This window comes from Coffea arabica, chromosome 3c, assembly GCF_036785885.1.
Source record: "Coffea arabica cultivar ET-39 chromosome 3c, Coffea Arabica ET-39 HiFi, whole genome shotgun sequence".
Classification (NCBI taxonomy): Eukaryota; Viridiplantae; Streptophyta; class Magnoliopsida; order Gentianales; family Rubiaceae; genus Coffea; species Coffea arabica.
Genome location: NC_092314.1, coordinates 1777911 through 1798236, shown reverse-complemented (window position 1 = coordinate 1798236; position 20326 = coordinate 1777911). Strand labels below are relative to the sequence as shown.

The 20326-nt window shown below is 36.5% G+C and overlaps 3 protein-coding genes across 8 annotated transcripts; 2 read left to right on the top strand and 1 right to left on the bottom strand.

Annotated features, from left to right (window-relative positions):
* Nucleotides 1–776, top strand: LOC113733742 (monothiol glutaredoxin-S4-like). Its single transcript, XM_027259928.2, has one exon. It carries the CDS (start codon nucleotides 147–149, stop codon nucleotides 453–455), a length of 309 nt encoding a protein of 102 aa, XP_027115729.1. The 5' UTR covers nucleotides 1–146; the 3' UTR covers nucleotides 456–776.
* Nucleotides 777–5250: 4474 nt separating this feature from the next.
* On the top strand, nucleotides 5251–13410 carry LOC113738129 (uncharacterized). 2 transcript variants are annotated; one of them, XM_027265318.2, is made up of 17 exons: nucleotides 5252–5558; nucleotides 5691–5775; nucleotides 7065–7143; nucleotides 7226–7378; nucleotides 7487–7564; nucleotides 8039–8143; nucleotides 8881–8947; nucleotides 9041–9102; nucleotides 9384–9523; nucleotides 9630–9756; nucleotides 9879–9993; nucleotides 10698–10786; nucleotides 11143–11226; nucleotides 11314–11634; nucleotides 12016–12549; nucleotides 12782–12841; nucleotides 13052–13410. In XM_027265318.2, the coding sequence occupies exons 2-17, from the start codon at nucleotides 5738–5740 to the stop codon at nucleotides 13130–13132; spliced, it is 2133 nt and encodes a 710-aa protein (XP_027121119.2). In that variant the 5' UTR covers nucleotides 5252–5558; nucleotides 5691–5737; the 3' UTR covers nucleotides 13133–13410. The 2 variants fall into 2 exon arrangements, with proteins under 2 accessions (XP_071937810.1, XP_027121119.2); XM_072081709.1 differs by lacking the exon at nucleotides 5691–5775 and having other exon boundaries at nucleotides 5251–5558.
* A 501-nt stretch (nucleotides 13411–13911) lies between these two features.
* LOC140037497 (anaphase-promoting complex subunit 7-like) lies at nucleotides 13912–20215 on the bottom strand. 5 transcript variants are annotated; one of them, XM_072081710.1, is made up of 17 exons: nucleotides 20037–20215; nucleotides 19795–19863; nucleotides 19639–19689; nucleotides 19232–19369; nucleotides 19071–19133; nucleotides 18761–18876; nucleotides 18239–18323; nucleotides 17120–17225; nucleotides 16490–16563; nucleotides 16284–16334; nucleotides 16004–16204; nucleotides 15869–15913; nucleotides 15627–15720; nucleotides 15356–15501; nucleotides 15043–15272; nucleotides 14851–14911; nucleotides 13912–14491 (listed from the first exon to the last, which is right to left on the bottom strand). In XM_072081710.1, exons 1-17 carry the CDS (start codon nucleotides 20109–20111, stop codon nucleotides 14405–14407), a joined length of 1692 nt encoding a protein of 563 aa, XP_071937811.1. In that variant the 5' UTR covers nucleotides 20112–20215; the 3' UTR covers nucleotides 13912–14404. The 5 variants fall into 5 exon arrangements, with proteins under 5 accessions (XP_071937811.1, XP_071937813.1, XP_071937812.1 ...); XM_072081712.1 differs by lacking the exon at nucleotides 19071–19133; XM_072081711.1 differs by lacking the exon at nucleotides 19639–19689.
* Nucleotides 20216–20326: the final 111 nt, after the last annotated feature.

Genomic DNA, 20326 nt, shown 5'->3' with positions numbered 1-20326 from the left:
TTCCCCCCACACCAACATCTACCTGGTCCTAATTAAGTCATCTTACAAACTCATACCGCATCACCTCATCTCGCTGCTCTCGATCTCTCTACATTACTGATTATACAAGCACGAGCTTTCGAATTAATAATCGTTTGATTGTATCGATGGACAGAATCGGCAAGATGGTGTCCGAGAAGCCGCTGGTGATCTTCGGCAGGACCACTTGCGCAATGTGCCACAGCATTAGGTCTCTCTTTGTTGACTTCGGAGTCAACCCTACTGTCTATGAGCTAGATGAAATCCCAAGAGGCCGAGAGATCGAGCAAGCCCTTTTGAGGAGTGGGTGTAACCCGACCGTGCCGGCTGTGTTCATCGGTGGCGAGCTGGTTGGTGGAGCTAACGAGGTCATGAATCTTCATCTCAGTAGATCCTTAAAGCCAATGCTCAAAAGGGCAGGAGCTTTATGGGTTTGATGTGTTACCAAGTACATAATACAATATATATAGTTTTCATATATATATATATGTCCGGCACTAATATAAGAATAATGCATTTTTGTTGCAAAAGGTCGATCGATAATCATAATAGAGGTCGGATTATCCAGTTTAGACGTACGTGATATATATATATATATATATATATATAGGTTGAATAGGCGATTTTCGAGTGGGAACTTAAAACTCTTACTTAAATAAATGTGTACTCGAGCTTTTTGAGACTGATGATCAATAACAATACATACTCATTATGCACCATGTACCCTATACTGTAATACAGTATGTGCTTTTGGCTAATGATTTGAGTTTGCATATGTGATAATGTTAGTCTCCATCATCTTTTTAAGCTCGATCGCTGTCACTGCAAGCACATAGTATCGTCTACAACTCCATTAATTATTTGTTTGGTTCTCTTCTTCGCTCCATCGAGCTCATTGTCACGTAAAAGGTTCTGCGAGTTGGTAATGGACAAGCATTTATGCCTGCTGGTTGACAATCAAAGTCCCAAGGCAGCGAAACGATGATCAAATAAAATATTCTCGGCTCAGAAGCTACATCTGAAACACATTAAACCCTTCTAATAAATAGCCATATTAATGCATGATACTCCTGATTTTCTTCCTTCATGCAAAACCGAAACGATGAAAGTAATTAGCAACTGATCACCGTCAATGCTCAGTTCTCAATTAATTAATTAAGCTCATACATACTAATGCAAAACTTTATTGGCAAAATGGAATTGTCATCTAATCTTATCATAAACAAAATACATCGACAAGTGCATGTCTTGACAAAATTGAAAACAAGATTCTGCCCACTGATTTTTATATAGTGGATGCTCACTGTACTAATGGTTGCATAGCCTTGGCACGTGTTAAATGGGTTCATCTTAAGATAAGATTAGCCAGGAAATTGGGATGACGTCTTGTTATTATATACTGCTAGTTGGTTCTGACGAGTACGTACAAATGAGAATCTTGCAATATGCTTCATTTGGAAACCAGTAACAAAGTTGTATTATTCCCCATTTTTGTGCTTGCTCCTGGCACTGTCGCTTATGCTTAAGAAGATAAACACCAGGACATCAGTAGCATTCAAGCAATTGCGTACTTAGTTGTCATCAAGCATCTCCATGCCAGTTGGAATAAGAGTTCGTCACACGCTCAGGTTAGAAAGAAGCCAGGAGATTGGCGCAAGGGAGCTGGTCAATGGCATATATCATACTTTATCTCTCCTTCTAAGTCATCCAAATATTGTTAGATTCGTAATCAGAATCTATAGGTAGTCATGGAAAGAATGGTTTCGCAATTTGACACGAAGAAAAGAAAATGAACAAAAAAACGAAAGCAGTAGATAAAGATTGCCTTTATCACAAAAGACTTGTTTAGAGTACAAAAGACTTAATTATGTGTATCAGTCAACCAGTAAGTATTGAGTAACTAATGGCAGTATATGATTGAATGGAAGGCGATATGAGTCAAGAGAGTCCTTTAATTAATTCCCTCTGCGGCCGAAAAGTGCCACTGCCCGATTACTTACCTTGATTAACAGTACCAACTTCAATCCCTAAAGTGTGAACTACACATAGCACTTGAAATAATAATGTTTTGGATTAACTTGCAATTTAATTCCACAGAGGTGTTTCAAAGTGGCTTGGTTGCAAATCTTCTATGACTTCGCATAAGAAATTAAAATAAAGATGCCATTGGTAGAGGGATCCACCACACTTTGTTATGTCATTGTCAATGGCTGATTTCATTGAAGGTTAAACTCGATTTTCCATAAATTTAAAAAATAAAGAACAATGTTATTTACACTTCATTTTTTATTATTTCCACTCCTACTATTTGTTTTATCACATATTATAATAAATAAAAATTATAAAATTAATTGTTTGTTTAACTGATGTCCATAAGGCACTCGTCAAGACATAATTCAAATGTTATATTTTTGAAAATGTAAGTTTAATTAGGTAAAGTAAATAAATACAAGCGAGAGTAGACAAGATTAAATAGGAAAAATATAGAAATATAAGAGAGGATAGTAATTGTTAATATATATATATGTATATATATATATATATATATATATATATAGCAGATTAGATGAATATTAGGTGTGTTAATGAATACTCTATGGGCACTCGTCAAAAAAATCCAACAATTAAAATGACAGTAGGAATATGATTCTTAAAATGGGATTACAACGAAATAGTATTGTCCACTTCCTATAAAACCTATTACTAAAATAACCTTAGAGGGGCATAAAGTTAGGCGGAGCAAAAAGGGTACTATTTCTGCATCTCCCTAATCAAATCTACCCATATTGGAGTTTATTTGTTAATGGTTGATTCAATTTGATTAATTGGCCCTCAACAAATATTAGATTTCTATCGCATTATTCAATATTTAAATTAAAAAATCACGAATAGATTCCCATTTCATCTTAAATAAGACCAAAAAGTTAAAATGGGCAGAAAATTTTGTATATCGGTCAAAGAAATGATAACATGGAAAATAAAACAGTAATTTTATACTCAATAAGTGGGTTGGTTGAAATCGTATAACAGGTAGATGCCACAGACTAGGAGTGTAATCGAGTCGAGTCGAACTCGAATATCACCATATTCAAGCTCGACTCGATATATAAGAAAGATACTCGAGTTAGAGCGAATAGTATTATTGGAACTTGAGCTCAAACTCGATGCATTGCCCATAAAACTCGAGTTCGACTCGCATGAACTCGAGTCAATGCGAGCCTTATCAAACTTGATCGAGTTCAAGTTAGAAAATTTCATTTTTTTGACAATTTTTGAGCAAAAAGACATTATTGCCTTTTTAAAATTTTCATATGACCTGAAATATTTTGTAAATTCAACCACTCTTTTGGGCATAAGGGTAATTTTATAATAATAATATATTAAAGAATTAAAATTAAAAAACTCGATAAGGCTCGACGAGTTTTCGAGCACTACTTCTGAATACTCGAACTTGACTTTCTCGACTTATCGAAGCACTCGAACTCAGTCAACTCGAGTCCGAGTCAAGTTTTTGATTGAGTTGTTTGTGAGCAGCTTGGTTCGATTACAACCCTACCACAGACGATGGATTGAAAGATCATTAAATCTCCCTAATTTTTGCTCCATTCTTGAGTCTCTGAAATAATGCTAATATGATGTTCTACTTGTCCAAAATATTTTTAGGAAATCTTATATGCAATGTCAGTGTATACACTGTCATATTTGGGTGAATGACATATAACAAAATTTGAATTTCAAATTCAAACTTGACACATGTCACATATCTAATGGTGATAGTGCATACATTGATTATGTACACAAGATTTAATCCAAATATTTTCGGTATTTTATCCATTTTGAAGGAAAAAAGTTTGGCGAGGTCCCAATTCTCACCCTTAAGTCCAAGCAAATACTGGGCCCTCCTCCGCAAGTGCAAAAGCAAACCCGCTTCGCTGATTACAAAGCTGGAAGCCCAAAATGCAAGACGTATTGCAAGTAACCCAACCCAAACTAATCAACTGGACAAGAGTAGCCCAATTATGTTTTACCAGAAACACGTGTGGTTTCTGGTAAAAGACTAAAAAGAGTAGACTAAGTAACACAAGGGAGATTCGAATCCGGCCAAAAGACCAAATCACAATTCCCAAGAGACATGTGGGCCCAACAGGGCCCATCTGAATGTAGCAGACAATAAATGTACCCTTTCTGCTACCTCGAGTCCGCCAACCACACCCAGATCATTCACAAACGGTCAGAACTTCGTCGGCGCATTTTAGCATCTTTATGTGACACGTGAATCCATGAAATATCCAAATCGGGTTAAATCACAATAAATTCAGAAAACTCACAGGAGAAGACGAGAAGCGAACCTAATTATATACTCCCTCCGTCCCACTTTGACGGTGCTGTTTCTTTTTTTACACAGTTTTAAAAAAAGTAATTAATTTTATTAAAAAAATAAATTTAAATTGTTATTTTTCTAAAATACCCTCACATTAAATAGAGTACAATTTTATAAAAATTAAATTAATGATAAAAAAAGAATCAACTTTTATTAAATGGGGTAGGTTTATAGTAACAACAACTTACATTAAATAAAAATATTTTAGTAAAATTAAAATATAACTACAACATTTTTCAATTAGAAAGTGGACTACAGTTTGGGACAGACGAAAAAGAAAAACAGGACTATCAAAGTGGGACGGAGGGAGATTCTAACAAACATATAATTGAGTTCAAAAAATTTTTTTTTATAAAGGATATATTTTTATTTTATAAAATCTGCAATGCACTAATAATAGAAAATACATCAAACATATCATCAATATAATAATCTGAAAAATTAATAGATGTAGAGAATAGTAAAATTTCAATAGATTCGGAATTCAAATAAATCACAAGGTCGACAAAGATTTGCGCGTGTTAACCAAAATAATATTGGGCCTGTTATCCAATTAATTCAAAAATAAAATTGACGTTGAAATCTGTTGAAATTATATAAAAATTTCAAATCTAACATATAAATTTGAAAAAGCGGTTAGATTTAATAAAGAAATGACAAAAAACTAAAGAAAAACTCCAATCGAAACTATTTTTGTTAGTGGGTAATTCTTTGTGTCCCAATCAATTGGTTACTATTGAGCAGACAAAAGATTACGATCCGAAAAGGACAGAATGCTAACGTGCGCACTTCCTGTTTGAAGTCCTATGCTTAGCGCATCTATAAACTTCACACACAGTAACTTTCTGCACAGTCCCATTCCCACGGCACACAGTCACACAGTTGTCACTGTCAATAAACTTCATTAACACTTTCATAATTTCTCTCTATCTCCGTCTGTATTTAGGACTACTATGCTCTTCTATACATTGACCCCATTTACCTCAGTGTAAGTATATATCCATAGAAACTTCCAAAAAGCTAATCTTGAAATGCATCAAGAGGCAGCAGCAGCATTGATTGATTGCGTGTAGTTTCGGGCAATGTGGATAGTTTTCTTCTTTCCCTTCAATCTGCCTTTTGCTAAAAACCCTAACTTTAATGTTCTTTCAGCTAACAGGTAATGCTTAAATGCTTTTTTTAAAGCACTTGTGTATTTACTAGTGGGTTTTGCTCTTTTATGGAAATGGAGATGGTTTGATGATTCTTGTGGAGTTTTAATGTTTTCTTTCTTTTTCTTTTTTTTGGTTAGGTAAATTTGAAGTTTGTATTTGTGGAGAAATTTAAGGTGATAGCAAAATGTTTGGATTTTCAAGGAGAAGAATGAAGCTTGGAAGGTACTCTAGAGTGTTTCTGCTTCTGTTTTTCTCCTTCTACGTAGGAAAGAAGATTGTGAAGATCGGACAGTTACTTCTAAATTTTACTTTAAGATGAGGAACAACTAGTCCACATTGACTTTCAGATAAACTTACCTGTATTGGTCTTTACGAAAACATATGGTACATTTGCGTATGTATTTAAAAGAAGATGGTATTTATGTGATGTTAATGGTATAGCACATGGACGGATGTGCTTTTATGATTGCAGTTGGAAAAAAAAAATTATGTATGTCCATTTTAAATTAGTTGTTGGAGGATAATGTATTTTAGGAATTCTTTAGTTGTAGTGGAAGAATTAGTTCTAGGTGTGAAGTCGGTTGGCTGTTGAAGTACGGGAACGGTGGGCTTTGTGCTGTTATCTAATTGCAAAAGTGCCTTGTTTTAATTTACTAAGTTGTCAAGACTGCTACATTTGTGATTATTCGAATTAAAGAAGGTACTTGAGTTATCAAGATTAACATTTCAAATAGGCATTAGCTAGTGAAGAAAGCCAGATTCTTAAAGTAGGACAATGTAGGGTTTGTATTGAATTTGCTACTTCGGGACCATAGTTTTAATTCTTTAAATGCCTGAAATTTGACTGAAACTTAATTTTCATGTGATTATTTAGAGCCTTCTAAGTGGTTGATGTTTACATTTGACTGGTTTCTTAAGAATTTTGTTGTTGATACATTGCCAGTTCAGCTGGTGATAAATGTTGTGATGGATTTGGTGCAATGCCAATTATTGCTGCTATAACAAGGCTCTTATTGTATTTCCTCTTTTCTTTTCTTGTTTGGTATTGCGCACAACACACGATGAATAGCACTAACTTTAACACTATTAGAAGGAGAAGAGAAAATATGTAGTAGACGGATAAAATATAATGGCTTTTTCTAATAAGAAAAAATGGGTTGCCAGCTTGGAGGTAAACAAAGGTTACATAGTCTATGTAGAGCAAATCAGGAGGCTGGAGCATTCTGTTTGGTACATTTGATTAGCTCCTTGGTCAGTTAGACATGAGGGATTTAATAGTTGCCTTCAGTAATGTACAGTAAATCTTTTTTGTGTTTTTCACTATAATTGCAACAGGAGAATTTATTTCGACCCTGCAGTTGGTTGCACTCTGTTTTTCGAAGTCAGTAATTTCTCTGTTTGAGGAGTACCATAAGCATCATCAACAACTAATCAGTTTGGGCAATTACATGCTTAGTGGAGAATTAATTTTTCTGTCCATTCATTCTCATACAATGAACTCCCTTCTGCAGATTGAAAGTTCAACTTTCAGACTCAGCTCAGGGAACTAGAAGTCCCATCAGACACCCGAAACGTGTCAGCAGTTACAGCGTAAGAATTTTGATATGCGGTGTATACTTGAGAAGATAAGGCAAGTATGCATTAAGTTGCACTAAGCTCTTAATTCTGACAGGGCCAAGGGCTTGCACCTGCACTTAATGCTTCTCATGAGTCAAATTGTCAAACTTCATCTGGTGCACCAGAATTTAACAACTGTACATCAGGAAGCTCAGAGAATTGGATGGTGCTTTCAGTTACTGGAGACAAGCCGGCACCTCGCTCCAGCGTAAAAGATTCTGCATTTTGATCACTATTCAGTGCACATTTTGTTTTATTCAAACAAATCATCATGTTCCTTTGCAATGAAGCTGAAAATATTATCTTCTTTATGCAGCATGCAGCGGCTGTGGTTGGGAACAAGATGGTGGTAGTTGGTGGTGAATCAGGAAATAAATTATTGGATGACGTGCAGGTGTACTCCTATTTCTTTCTCGGTTCTTTCAGTTTTAGTATAACTGGTCGTACCTCATGAAAATATAATTGTTATTGATGAATATTAATGTAAACCAAAGGCATAGAGCACTTAAGCCAGGCAATGGTAGAGTACTAAAAATTTGATTTTCACGTTGATATGAATACATAGGAAAGTTGCAATGAAAATCTATCATCTGCTGGGGTGTAAATAGGCCATCTTGATTAATGTAAACCAAAGGCATAGAGCACTTAAGCCAGGCAATGGTAGAGTACTAAAAATTTGATTTTCACGTTGATATGAATACATAGGAAAGTTGCAATGAAAATCTATCATCTGCTGGGGTGTAAATAGGCCATCTTGTGGTGTAGATTGGTGACTTGTTCAAAGAGAAGTTCTCGCTTTTGTTACTGTACATATTTCTGTAAAATAATTTGTGTCAGGGGTTGTAATGCCTTTGATTTATCTTCACAGGTGCTACATTTTGATAGATTTTCCTGGTCTACAGCTTCATCAAAACTCTACCTTTCGCCTAACAGTCTCCCACTCAAAATTCCAGCATGCAAGGGTCATTGTCTGGTATTATTACACAGTTTGGCAAGATTATAGTGATTTTCCTATCTTCCACTGCTTCACTCTACTGAAATCTGTTGCCTTTTTTAGTTGAATTATGCTACTTCACTTGCTTTATGCTAAGTTTTGTAAAAGTTCTGTAGAGTATATATTTCAAACATGCAACCATGCACATTTTTGTGAAGATTTTGGAAACTATTTGTACTTGGGTGGGGTAGATTGATCGTATGCATCACATGTACATAGCTCAACCATGAGTAACATTTTAATGGTTACATTTCTTTGTTACTCATGAAAAGGATATAAAGCTTGGATAGAATTTGGTAGTGGAAAGGAGGTTAAGTCCAAGTGTCCTTGATGTAATCAAAGTTCCTGGCTGAATGAAGCAGATCTTGGGTTTTTCGCTTAATCGTCTGAAGCTAATTTATCTTGATTATGAAGCATAATTAACTGAAGTCTTAGAATTGTCGTTGGGCAGGCTATTGACAAAGAAGACTGTCCAAAAAAATATAACTGAGTTCTGTATGGTGTATACCACATGTTTATGTTCTGGGATAATTCTTTTTGGTTAAAAATTCACGTGCTTTGTCATGTTGTTGTTCCACGATATTAATTTTCTTATGTCTTGATGAAATTTTCATCCAAGGAAGAACTAGTTGTACTTGTAATACTTTGTATGTGCTTCAGAACTCTAATGATTCAAGGTCAGCTTAAATTTTTTCTTTTTTCACCCTAATCCCTAGGTTTCTTGGGGAAAAAAGGTACTTCTAGTCGGAGGCAGAACTGACCCTGCTAGTGACAAAGTTTCAGGTTTCTGTTCTACTTATCAGTAGTTGTTCTATATCTTTGGCTTTACCTTCCTTATCTGACCTAATGCAAATTTATGAATTTTGGCTTTTGTAGTTTGGGCATTTGACACAGAAACAGAGTGCTGGGCACCAGTTGAGGCAAAGGGAGATATTCCAGTAATATCTCCATCTTATTGACAAATTTGGGCATATTTTCATTCTGTTATTGTTCTTCTGCATACACTTTGCATACAAATTCCAGCTGGGCTATGCATCTCTTCTGGTCTGGCAATTTTATGGATGTTGTCATTAGCCAAATATGCAGCTAGATATATATATATTTTTTGGGGTAGGTTGCAGGTTTATGTTTGCTTGTTATAGCTGCATGTCATTACTGTGCCCATTTTCTAATGAAGCACCCAGATGAGGAATACTGACTTGTGTTACATGATTAACAGGTTGCTCGAAGTGGTCATACTGTGGTCAGAGCAAGCTCTGTTCTGATTTTGTTTGGTGGTGAAGACGCTAAAAGGAGGAAGTTAAATGATCTCCACATGTTTGATTTGAAATCTTTTCATTGGCTCCCACTTCATTGCACGTGAGTAGCCTACCTATTGTCATTTTGTTTCTTTTTATGTTTTTATCATTTTTTTCATTAAAAAAAAAAGATGCTTAGAATGCATATTGCTTCTGTATGCATTCAGAGGACCAGGACCATCACCTAGATCAAACCATGTGGCCACCCTCTATGATGACAGATTGCTTCTGGTTTTTGGTGGAGCATCAAAATCTAAGACATTAAATGACCTGTACTCTCTGGACTTTGAGACGGTTTGTCTTTCCAATGATTTTCCCTACTAAATTCAATCTGAGTAGAGCATGTCCTCAAAAAAATGTGCAAATGGCCTGATGCTACTTTATTCTAATACAAGTTATTGGGACTCTATCCTCAGATGATATGGATGAGAATCAAGATAAGAGGTTTTCACCCATCACCTAGAGCTGGCTGTTGCGGAGTACTTTGTGGAAGTAAATGGTACATTGCTGGTGGTGGAAGCAAGAAGAAAAGTATGTTAGCAACTTACTGCAAGTTTTTGTCACTATTTGTGTGACGTATAAAAATGTTTGAAGGACCTAACATATGCATCTTTCTAGTTTCTATGTCAGGCTTTTCATTCTTGAACAGTAATTTTTACTCTGTCTGACCTCATGATCCTTCCCCGAGCCTGTGTATGTGTATGGTATGTGTGGCTTGAGGTGTCTGGGGAGATTCAAACATACTAGGGGAGGCTTCATCCCTCTCATTTTCATGCTCTGGCTCCTCACTTAGACATAGAGGTCCCTCCAGTTCTTCAGACTGATGCTACTCCTTTGTCAAGAATTCTGCTCATTATTTACAGAAGGAAATGTCTCAGATAAATCATGGTTTACCTGTTATTTTAAAGACATTTATTTGTCTATTGTGTCCAATAATTTCCAATGATTTGACATTATCTAAATCATGCCATGAATAGAACTTTGAATCTTAACAAGGAGAACTTTATGAGCTTACTGAAAAGCTGGTTTATGTTCATCTGTTTTTCATCTCTTGGGATTCACCAACTCTGAAAGTTAAGTTTCCGAAGTAAACAAAATACTTCTAAATTTGAGATTTTCAGTTGTTGATTATGCATATGTATGGTCTTGAATCATGCCTAAGGTGATTTATTTGGTGGGCTACAAAATCTTAATATTCCTGAAGTCTTGTTCCCCTTGCCTTTTATCATTTTTAGGGCATGCAGAAACTGTGATACTTGACATTCTAAAGCTTGAATGGTCTGTGGCAGTTGCATCTCCTCCATCTTCTATTACTACAAATAAGGTCAGATTTCTTGTCAAAATAATATCTCTGGGATTTTTAGGTTTAGTGTTTTTGACTTATGCTCTAAAGATTATATTTGATTGTGTTGGACATTACATCGGAATAGTTCTTGTGATTTGGTTGCTGAGCTTATGAATCACATTTTGAGATCCACAGAGTGTATGAAAAATGTTAACTTCTCAATCTAGTCAAATCACAATTATCTAATCAAAAACCGTAAAGTCTAACTTGATCTTTATGATTATTAAGCATAATAATGACAAAAGGCATAGTAATATTAAGGTCTATGGGGAGTCCATATGGTTCCTTAGGAGAGGGAAGTGATAATATATAACATTATACCTAATCAAATACAGGGATTCAGCCTCGTGCTTGTGCAGCACAAGGAAAGAGACTTTCTTGTTGCATTTGGTGGTTCCAAGAAGGATGCATCAGATCAGGTGAGGAAAAGCCTTGGAGTTTTAGTTTTGGATGATATATTGGTAATGAAAACAGTCATAATTGGTTTTTAAATGATACATTAACAGGTTGAAGTGCTGATTATGGAAAAGAGTGAATCATCACTTGGTAGGAGATCAACTTTAAGTAAGGGTGCAGGAAACATGATATCTGAGAACCTGTTAAAGTCTACTGGCTTGGCTGCCCAACCAAGTAGCACTGTTCTTAATGGGACTGTGGAATCTGTTGCACGACAAAATATTGCATCTGCAGTTGAGCATGGTTCTGGTCGAAGATCGTTGTCAGAGTCCTTACTCATTGATCCAAATTCTAGTGCTGGCAATGTGTCGCTTCGAAAGCAATTCCATGACAAGGAAGACCCCACCAACAATGTGCCAAATTTTTCAAAGGTTTTCTACAAATGTCTCCATCTGTTACTCTGTTTTCTATTTTTGTCTTTCATGAAAGACTTTTGTTGTTGACAGCATAACCTGTGGGCATATATCTCCCATTTGTATGGCTTCTTATTTCATCAGCTGAGCTTTTGATCTGTCCTGAAATTAGATACTCAGTGGTTGTTTAACCCCTCATATGCAAGTGTGGATACATCCCAATTTTCAAACCCACATGTATTCTTTGCTGCTTTTCTTTATATTATGTTTGTCCTTTTCTTATTAGAGGTGACTTCAATTTTCCGTTGAATTAAGAAACTTGTTACACAATGCTCAACAGAAGGATATATTTATGTATCCTGGATTTTCTTCTAAAATCACATATGCTGTTGATTTCAGGGTGTCGAGCAGAAACCTAGAATTCATGATACTGGATCTCAGGCATACACAAATGTAGATAATTATAATGCTAAAGAAATATCATCTGCATCGGAATCTGGAAACCTGGAAACTCACAGGAGACAAGGAAGTGGAAGCTTTTCACTTGATAGCGATGACCTTCTGTTTCAAGAAAGTGATGGCAAAGCAGGGGTATCAGTGCCTTCCAATGTCCATCAATTCCATCAATCGTATGAATTAAAATTGGGTGCCCTTATAAGAAAGAATGGAATTCTAGAAGGGCAGTTGGCTGCTGCAATCTCCAGTCGTGAATCAGCAGAGAAGAACTTATCCACTGCTGTAAAAAGTAGACAGGAAATGGAAAAAAAATTAGCCGATGCCATGAAGGAGATGGAGTTGCTTAAAGAGAAGTTAGCTGGTGTGGAATTGGCACAGGAAGAGGCCAATAGCCTATCCAATATTGTCCATTCAGACAATGTCAGGCTTGAGCATGATGTGGCTTTCCTTAAGGCAGTCTTGGATGATACCCAAAAGGTGAGTGGTTTATTTATTTATTATTATTATTACTATTATTATTATTATTTTGTTGGTGTGGGTTTTTTTTTGTTTTTTTTGGGGGGGGGGGGAGCGGGCATAGCACCTGAACTGTTGTTTGTGGGCAGTGACAAAGTAGTATGATTTGGCACAAATGCTATTGTACATTCTAATCATCCAAGTCGGGACTTCTCCTTTTAGAATGTGACATCCTTTTCCATGTATCCGACAGGAACTACATTCAACTAGAGGTGTCCTTGCTGGAGAAAGAGCAAGAGCATTCCAGTTACAGGTACAGCCTTCATTGAAGTTACCTTCCGAATTGTTAATTACTGTTTGAGTTTCCCAACCATAAAAACTGAATAGGGATGGAACGCTTGAACACTTTGGGTGTCTTAGTAATTTTCATGAGCTTCAGTTTACATTTTCACTCTAGTGACAGTGCTTCGATGTTCACTTAGGCTCTGGTTGTCTATTCTGTCTCTGTATATTTTTCTTGCAGGTAGAAGTTTTTCACTTAAAACAGAGATTACAGTCACTGGAGAATCGAGCACCAACTCCCAGAAAACCTTTTCATGTTTAGTACATAGGGGCTCGGTCTATTATATGTACATTTGCTGTAGTATTGTTGGTGTACATAGTTTATCAACTTTCCAGAATGTAATTACCTTGCCTACCAAAACACAATCGCTGTTCTTACCTATTCGTGGCTATCTGCTGTATGGTAACTGTGGGCAAAAGGATTGTAATGATAATCAGGATAAACCAGACTCGCAACTCGAGCCGATTAACTAGCATAAAAGTTCAGCAAGTAGTACTAGCTGCAAAAAGCTTACCGAAGCTGCCTTTTGCAGAATCAAATGTTATCACACCACATATCATAGATAGATTGCGGCAGGTTACGTTTGATTGTAGCTTGCAAGTACCTGGATTTACTCTTTTAAGTCTCTCCCTGAACTTCACTGAAGAATGAAGCGAGAAGAAAAAAACAAAAAGGTGAGTCAGAAAGACGCTGTCTTTACCTAGTATTTAGTCTATTAATCGTTCTCATATTGTCACATTTGCTATGTGAACCTATTGTTCTCGAGCCTCATTGAGACTTGCATTCATAAACCCAAATGCTTTCCAGACATATTAGTGATTCATAAACCCAAATGATTCCTTAAATAATGAAATGATTAAACGTGTAGAAAGGGCTTGGCCATCACTAAAGGAGATGATGCAAATACTTAGGTCTTCTACAAAATGTCTCCTCAACTGAGCATCGGAGCAATGGATTCTTGGAACTGCAATAATCTGGCTAAACACAGATAAGCAGCAGAAATGACTCGACAGTACTAAGATGACAGAAATTGTTCAACCTTTGAAAAACCGAGAATGCATTAAAATATTCGGTCACAGTCATTCTGTCAAAACATCCCCAAAAACCATCTAGAGAATAATGCGACATCAATTCAGTTCTCTTTCCCTTCATGAATTGTAGCTGCAGCACCTATACAAGTTTTGCCTAGAATGGTGATGGCTATCAGGTTTGGTAAGCAAACCTCTACATCCGGTAAGCAAATTCCATGGGTGCTTGGCCCGTTGCCGTTCCGATTGAAATGTAAGATAACTTCAGTATTATATAGATATACCCTAATATCTGTTACAATTGCAGCATTGGGCTTGTTGAATAATATAGAAGCTACTCCGAGGCAGGCAGGCAACCTGTGTTGCTAGACAAGATTTCTGCTTCTTCACTCTTTACCACCACAAATTCCATTAAGCAACGTCACTGCATGCACATAGGCCACAATCATGCTCGTCATAAGATGCCCACCAAGGTTAGACAAACTGGACAACCTTTAGACACCCATCATAGAAGCTCATTCTCCTCCACATCCCCATCAACATCCTCTACATCATTTTCCTCATCTTCTTCAGGGGCATCAGGATCCACTCCCTGCATATAATGGCAGTCAAGTAGACAAAAGATACAGAAAATAGCTCATTCTCTCTAATTTGCTCTGAAGTGGTAATCTTGCCAAACAACTTATAACTTGCTATATGAAAAGGTGGACATTGCAGAATAGCCACCATAAAGAAAGATGCATAATCTAGTCGCGGATTTTGGGTCAAAATAATCCTTAATCCATACATTTCTGTTCTATAATCATTAGAATAGGCACAAAGGATTTGGAGTGGAAACACCTGAGTGTCAGAGAAATACTGCTGGAATTTGGCAGCTATCAAGCTTGTCATGCATATGCACAGATATGAAGAGGTCAGGTTAATCGACAGAACAGGAGAATGAAAACGAACCTTCATTTGTTTCTCCAAACGCTCCAATCCTTTCTTTGCAGCTTCATTTTGAGGATTGATCCTACCACACATAAAAAACTTCCATTATTAAGACTGAGTTTTTCCTTTCTCCATCACAATGCATAAAACTATGTTCGCTTGTCCTCCCTTAGCCTCCTAGATAGAGAGACAAAATTTAAACCGAAAGCTAACCTCAATGCTGCTTGATAATGCAACAGAGCATCTTGCAGCATGTTTGTGGCTGCAAACACTTGAGCCAGCTTAACATGCAAAGAGTCATCCGCCCAATCTTTAAGATATCGCTCGAGGAGAGATACAGCATCTCCATTTCGGCCTTCCATGACATGCAGCTCAGCCAAAGCTAAGGCAGCTCCAAGGTAACCCGGTTCCAGCCTGAGAGCTGATTCATAGAACTTCTTTGCCTGTCAAAAAGGAGAAAAGAGAACGTGTAAGCCAATTATTGCCAATCTTGCAATGAAAAGCAGCAAATGTTGAAGAAGCTCACTTTTTCTCTTCCAGTAGTACTACTAGCATGCACATCACCAACTAACTTTAGGGCTTTTGCGGATTGGGGCATGGCTTTCATTGCTTCCCTTGCAGCATGCAAAGCCTCTTTAATCTTCGAAAGTGCCAAATATGAACGAACTAATCCTGAAATTGAATTTCAAATCTAATGTCAAATCTAATGTTTCTCATCTAATGTCAAAATCAAAAGCATGGCTATCAGTAAATATAAAGTGCATGCTAATTGACAACTCACAACATGATTAAGAGACCTTGATAGGAACGAAGATCAGCTCTTAAATCCTGAGCTCCCCTGAAGGCAATAGCAGCTGCATCTGGCCGATTCATTGACAACAATAAGTTTCCCTATATATTAGGGACAATATGATCAGTTCATATCTATTCACCAATAAACTTGATGGCAAAAGAGTTACTGAGGATGAGAACGCATCAAAGCTTTTAAAAGTGCTGGTTCTTTAATAAAAGTTTCAATGTAAGGAAGATGCATCACTACCTTCACTATATAACCTGGTACATGCCTCTCATCAATTCGAATGCTCTGGTTGCATAAAATGGGACTGCTTCAGCATACACTATATGGAAAAGTATAAAGGAATTATTGGGTGGAGAAAAATGAAAGAAACTTGACCTTTTCAGCATAAGAGAGAGCTCCTCTATCATCCTTCCTTTCCCATAAGACAGACAACGCAACAAAAACTTCAGGCCTTGTGGGATCAATATTCAACAGATCATGCACCAGCTTGTTTAACTTCGATTGATCAGACTTAGTCTTTAAAAGCAAGGCATACTCATCCATATATGCAACAACATATGGATCGATGGATCGGACCTGTAAAAATCATATAACTTGAAAATTGTGTTCTCAAAAATGACCTAATTATATTAGCACCAGTGGCATCTTTACTTACCTTCTCAAAGTTCATAATGGCTTCATCAATTTTCCCAATAATGGCTTCTACCTTCTCAAAAAAGCATTTGTCTATGAGCAAAACACACACATTTGGAAATCTCAACTATTTCATACAAGTAAATGAGTGGTTTTGCTTGACATCACTCTCTAAATGAAGATGCGAATTATTCTTTATGTAATTCTAATGTCTAAATTGTTGATTACCTTAGCCATTTCCAGCAATATGTGTATGTTGTTTGGAAATCGTTGCAGGAGTTCTGAAAAGAGCTCTAAACCACCTGAAAAGTAAGTTCAAGGTATTAACCAGGATGTACAAAAGTAGAGCATTCACATTGAAATCATGAGGCTTTTAGTCTCATCAAACCAGGGTGTAATAATGGATGGACTAAGCATAAGCATGCGCTTCTAATTTATGACAACATACGGTTATGCCCAATGACTAAAGCTTTCCAACAAACACATTCACTTACACGCAGTGAACACCCCTTAAACATAGTTTTTAAATGATCAAAGTTGATGCTAAATTTAACAACCTATAAACTAATATCGCAGAATGTCCATTACCTCTACAAGAAGCTACTCTGGAAAAACCAAAGTTGCACCACAATTAATGGGCTAAAGAGTCACCAAGCATCTAAAAAACCAATACCAGTAGAAAGACTCCCCTGTCCCAGCAAAGAGATGCATTTATCCGCATAAACTCCTATAATTAGTCCCCATCACTTAATTTTTATCAACGAATAATTTATTTGGTTTGTGACATTGACAACTAGTCTTCAAGATGTCAAGAAGGGAAAAGCATGTCCCAACATTAAGCAATAAAAAGCGATCAACCTTTATAATCATTTGAGGCAATGCAACATTGGGCTTCAACATAATGCTGCAACCACCGACTTGACTCAAGATGATCAAAAGGAGCTCTTGCACTTCTACTTGGCGTCTATGTATATAAATAAGAAATTATAAGATGACAGGAAGAATATTGGAATTTGATGTTAAAATAATGCAGGTTCAACTCAATTTGGATATGGTTATTGAGTAAGAATTAGAACTAATAGCACCATCAACTAGGAAATAACAATGGGGCATGCAACAAATGAGTTCAAAAAGATGGCATGTAGAAATGGTGTGACTAGTTATTCATTATGACGTTATCTACTAAAAACAAGATTTGCCCTCATTTCCAACTAACTGAAAATGAGTATCATCATCTCATAACTTGAGAAATGATTTATACAAAGCAAGGTATAGGAACACAAGGCCCGAAAATTTAGGAAGGAGATGAAGCAGAAACAAGCTCTATTGCGCATTTCTGCATTTACGTAGAAGCTAATTCCAAATTTTAAATACAGTTTCAGAACACATATCCATTACAGTTTCAGAACACATATCCATCTGTCATATGTTTCCTGAGTAACCAGCAAATTGCAATAAAAATCTGGACATCTACATCCCAAATTACTAGTGGTTTATGAAGTGCAGATCATCAAATGGCAGGGATCCAAGTCACATTGGAAGGTCGAAAATAACTGGTAATACACCAAGGCAAGTAGGTATGAATCCGGCATTCCTTTGTTTAAAGGCATCATATGAGAAGCAAGTTTCCATGGCATGGCCTTAAAAAGAAATTTAGATATTAACCACTCCTCAAACACATTAGCAATGCATTTTCAGATTAAAAACAAGTACACACAACTAATGCTAAAATTAGCACTTCATGAAAAAAAGACAGTAAATTCAGATTTGCACAAAGTCAGTTCCGAATGTTCGTGCAAATAGTTGACACATTTTGGCCCAGATACAGTACACACATTGTCGGACAGGGTATAGGCTGTCATTGGAATGGTCAAGATAAAATTCAATTACATGCTCTAGAAAAACGAACATATTTCTACATTTGTAATTTGGGATGGAGCCTCAGATAACAGAGCGCGATACTATATTAGAACAAACCTGAGGAAACAATGAAATAATATCTTTTGCTGGAAGACCCAATTCAGCCAAAGCTATAATAGCTTCAATGATATAAGGGCATTGCCTGCAAGATGCTACAGTAAGATTAATGACAACAGAAGTTTGTATGGTAACAATCATCATACTGCAAGACATGGAAAGAGAATCTCATGCATGAGTGATTATTCCCACAAGCATTCATCTCAGCAAGATATGTTCTATGTGTGAAACAAAAGAGGTACAAATCTACAATTTGTGCAATATAATTGTCATCTCTCTCATGTCAACGTAGTCATCACTACTTTTCCTCTGTAGCAAACAGTTAAAAAAAAATGATACGTCAAACAAGCACAGAAGAGGGAGGGAAAAAATTGAAACTTCCACCTTACTAATTTCAGAGCAAAGACAATTAAGATGTCAGAATGAAAAATTGTAAAAGGAATAAATTTAAAAAATCAAAATGCTGATGGACAAAAAAATGTTGTGACTAAATGGGAAGAAAAACTATTAAACAGCAAAGACCTTAAACACTCTTTATAACAGGCAGCTGCTGCACGAGTGTGCCTAGTATATCGATAAAGTTTTCCCATCATCAGACTCATCTGCAAAGTTTTTGCTTTACTTGGAATTCCCTCCATCTGTAAAATTAGTAAGCAGCAAAAACTTCTTTACAAAGATAAAACTTTTGACTATAGAGATAAAAATGAAAGTTTCTGCAGCGGCTGAACTCAATACATAAACACACACAGACTAAGTAGAATCTCAACGAAATTGTAATGGACTGTAATGAAACTGATAGACATGATAACAAAGAAAAGTATTATGTATAAACCTCAATCAGAGCAGCCCTGTTCTCATTCAGGGCACAATATGACGAAGCAATTCTGAACTTGACCTGTTCAAATGTTGAAGAAAACAAATTTTTTTTTTTAAAAAAATATGTATAACCATATAACACAATTAATTCCAAACGCAAGTAATCCTTCAAGATACCTCATTTTCGTTAATGGCTGAGTTGTTAAAAGAACTCGGAGAAGAGGACCTATTTGAAGCAGAAAGTGAACTCCTACTCGTTGTTGCGGTTGGTTTCAGAATTGTTTTCAGGTGAAGCAATGCTTGTTTATAAGTGTGCTACATAAATTAAATCAAAATAGCCATCTCTAGATTAGCACCATGTTAATTTTCACAATAACTAGAACAAACATAGATACTTATATAAGTATTTGAGAACAGAGCACAGCCCAGTCAAGGGTCTTCGTTGCTCATAGGTTTCAAAACTCAACAACCCATTACCATGCCGCTTCTTCCTTCCCAACCCTTCATTTCTTTCTCTTATAAAAAAAAAAAAACATTTTTATGTAAGTGCAAGATTAAAATTCTCTCCCAGAAGTTCAACTTACAATTGCTCTCCTGTACTCTTTCTCTTTAAAAAATGAATCACCAAGTAGCACCTACGGCAAAAATAGAATCCCAAGTGGCATTGAGGGGAAAAGAAGAAAAGAAAGAAGCAGAACAATTAGAAAAGAAAAGGCTGTAAATGAATGCAAAATACTAACCAAACTTTCTGCTTTCAATTGTGGGGAGGCTTCAGAATTCCCAGTAGACGATGAAACAAGGAAACCACCCTAATTCAATTTAACAAAAAGGAAAAAAGATCACATTTTTACTACGTCAGCATAAAATTAAAATCACAACTTCTGAGCTGAAAATGAAGATTGATTAAGTGCAGGCAAATAGTAGCAAAGAGAAAAAACCCTAAAGATATTTTCGAAATGGGTTCCGGAGACAGAGAAATCACGAGTAATTGTGCAGAGGTGAAGAGGCCGTGATCGAGGAGGGTGGTGACTTGGTCCTTGGGGACGTAGTGGTCCATCGCTCAAGTGTTTGATGAGTGACTCAGTGAGTGAGGGAGAGAGAGAGAGATGGGGACTGGGGAATGGATTTTGAATTGGAGGAAATGAAGGAAAATTGGATCGAAACCGCCCTCCCCTCCTCTTTTAAAAACCTGCTCTTGTCTTGTTTAACTAAAGGCGCTGGTAAAAAGCATATGGAAAAAACCACGCCTTCTTTACTGTTTAGACTCTGAAA

Bases quoted from the DNA above. Each gene is read 5' to 3' on its own strand.
- LOC113733742 (XM_027259928.2), top strand. From the start codon at position 147: ATGGACAGAATCGGCAAGATGGTGTCCGAGAAGCCGCTGGTGATCTTC.
- LOC113738129 (XM_072081709.1), top strand. From the start codon at position 5,482: ATGTGGATAGTTTTCTTCTTTCCCTTCAATCTGCCTTTTGCTAAAAAC. The intron at 7,379-7,486 runs GTAAAAGATTCT...TTCTTTATGCAG, and splicing joins AGCCGGCACCTCGCTCCAGC to CATGCAGCGGCTGTGGTTGG. The intron at 9,524-9,629 runs GTGAGTAGCCTA...GTATGCATTCAG, and splicing joins TGGCTCCCACTTCATTGCAC to AGGACCAGGACCATCACCTA.
- LOC140037497 (XM_072081710.1), bottom strand. From the start codon at position 20,111: ATGGACCACTACGTCCCCAAGGACCAAGTCACCACCCTCCTCGATCAC. The intron at 17,226-18,238 runs GTTTGTTCTAAT...TTATATACATAG, and splicing joins TTATTTCATTGTTTCCTCAG to ACGCCAAGTAGAAGTGCAAG. The intron at 15,914-16,003 runs GTCAAGTTTCTT...TTATGCAACCAG, and splicing joins CTCTCTCTTATGCTGAAAAG to AGCATTCGAATTGATGAGAG.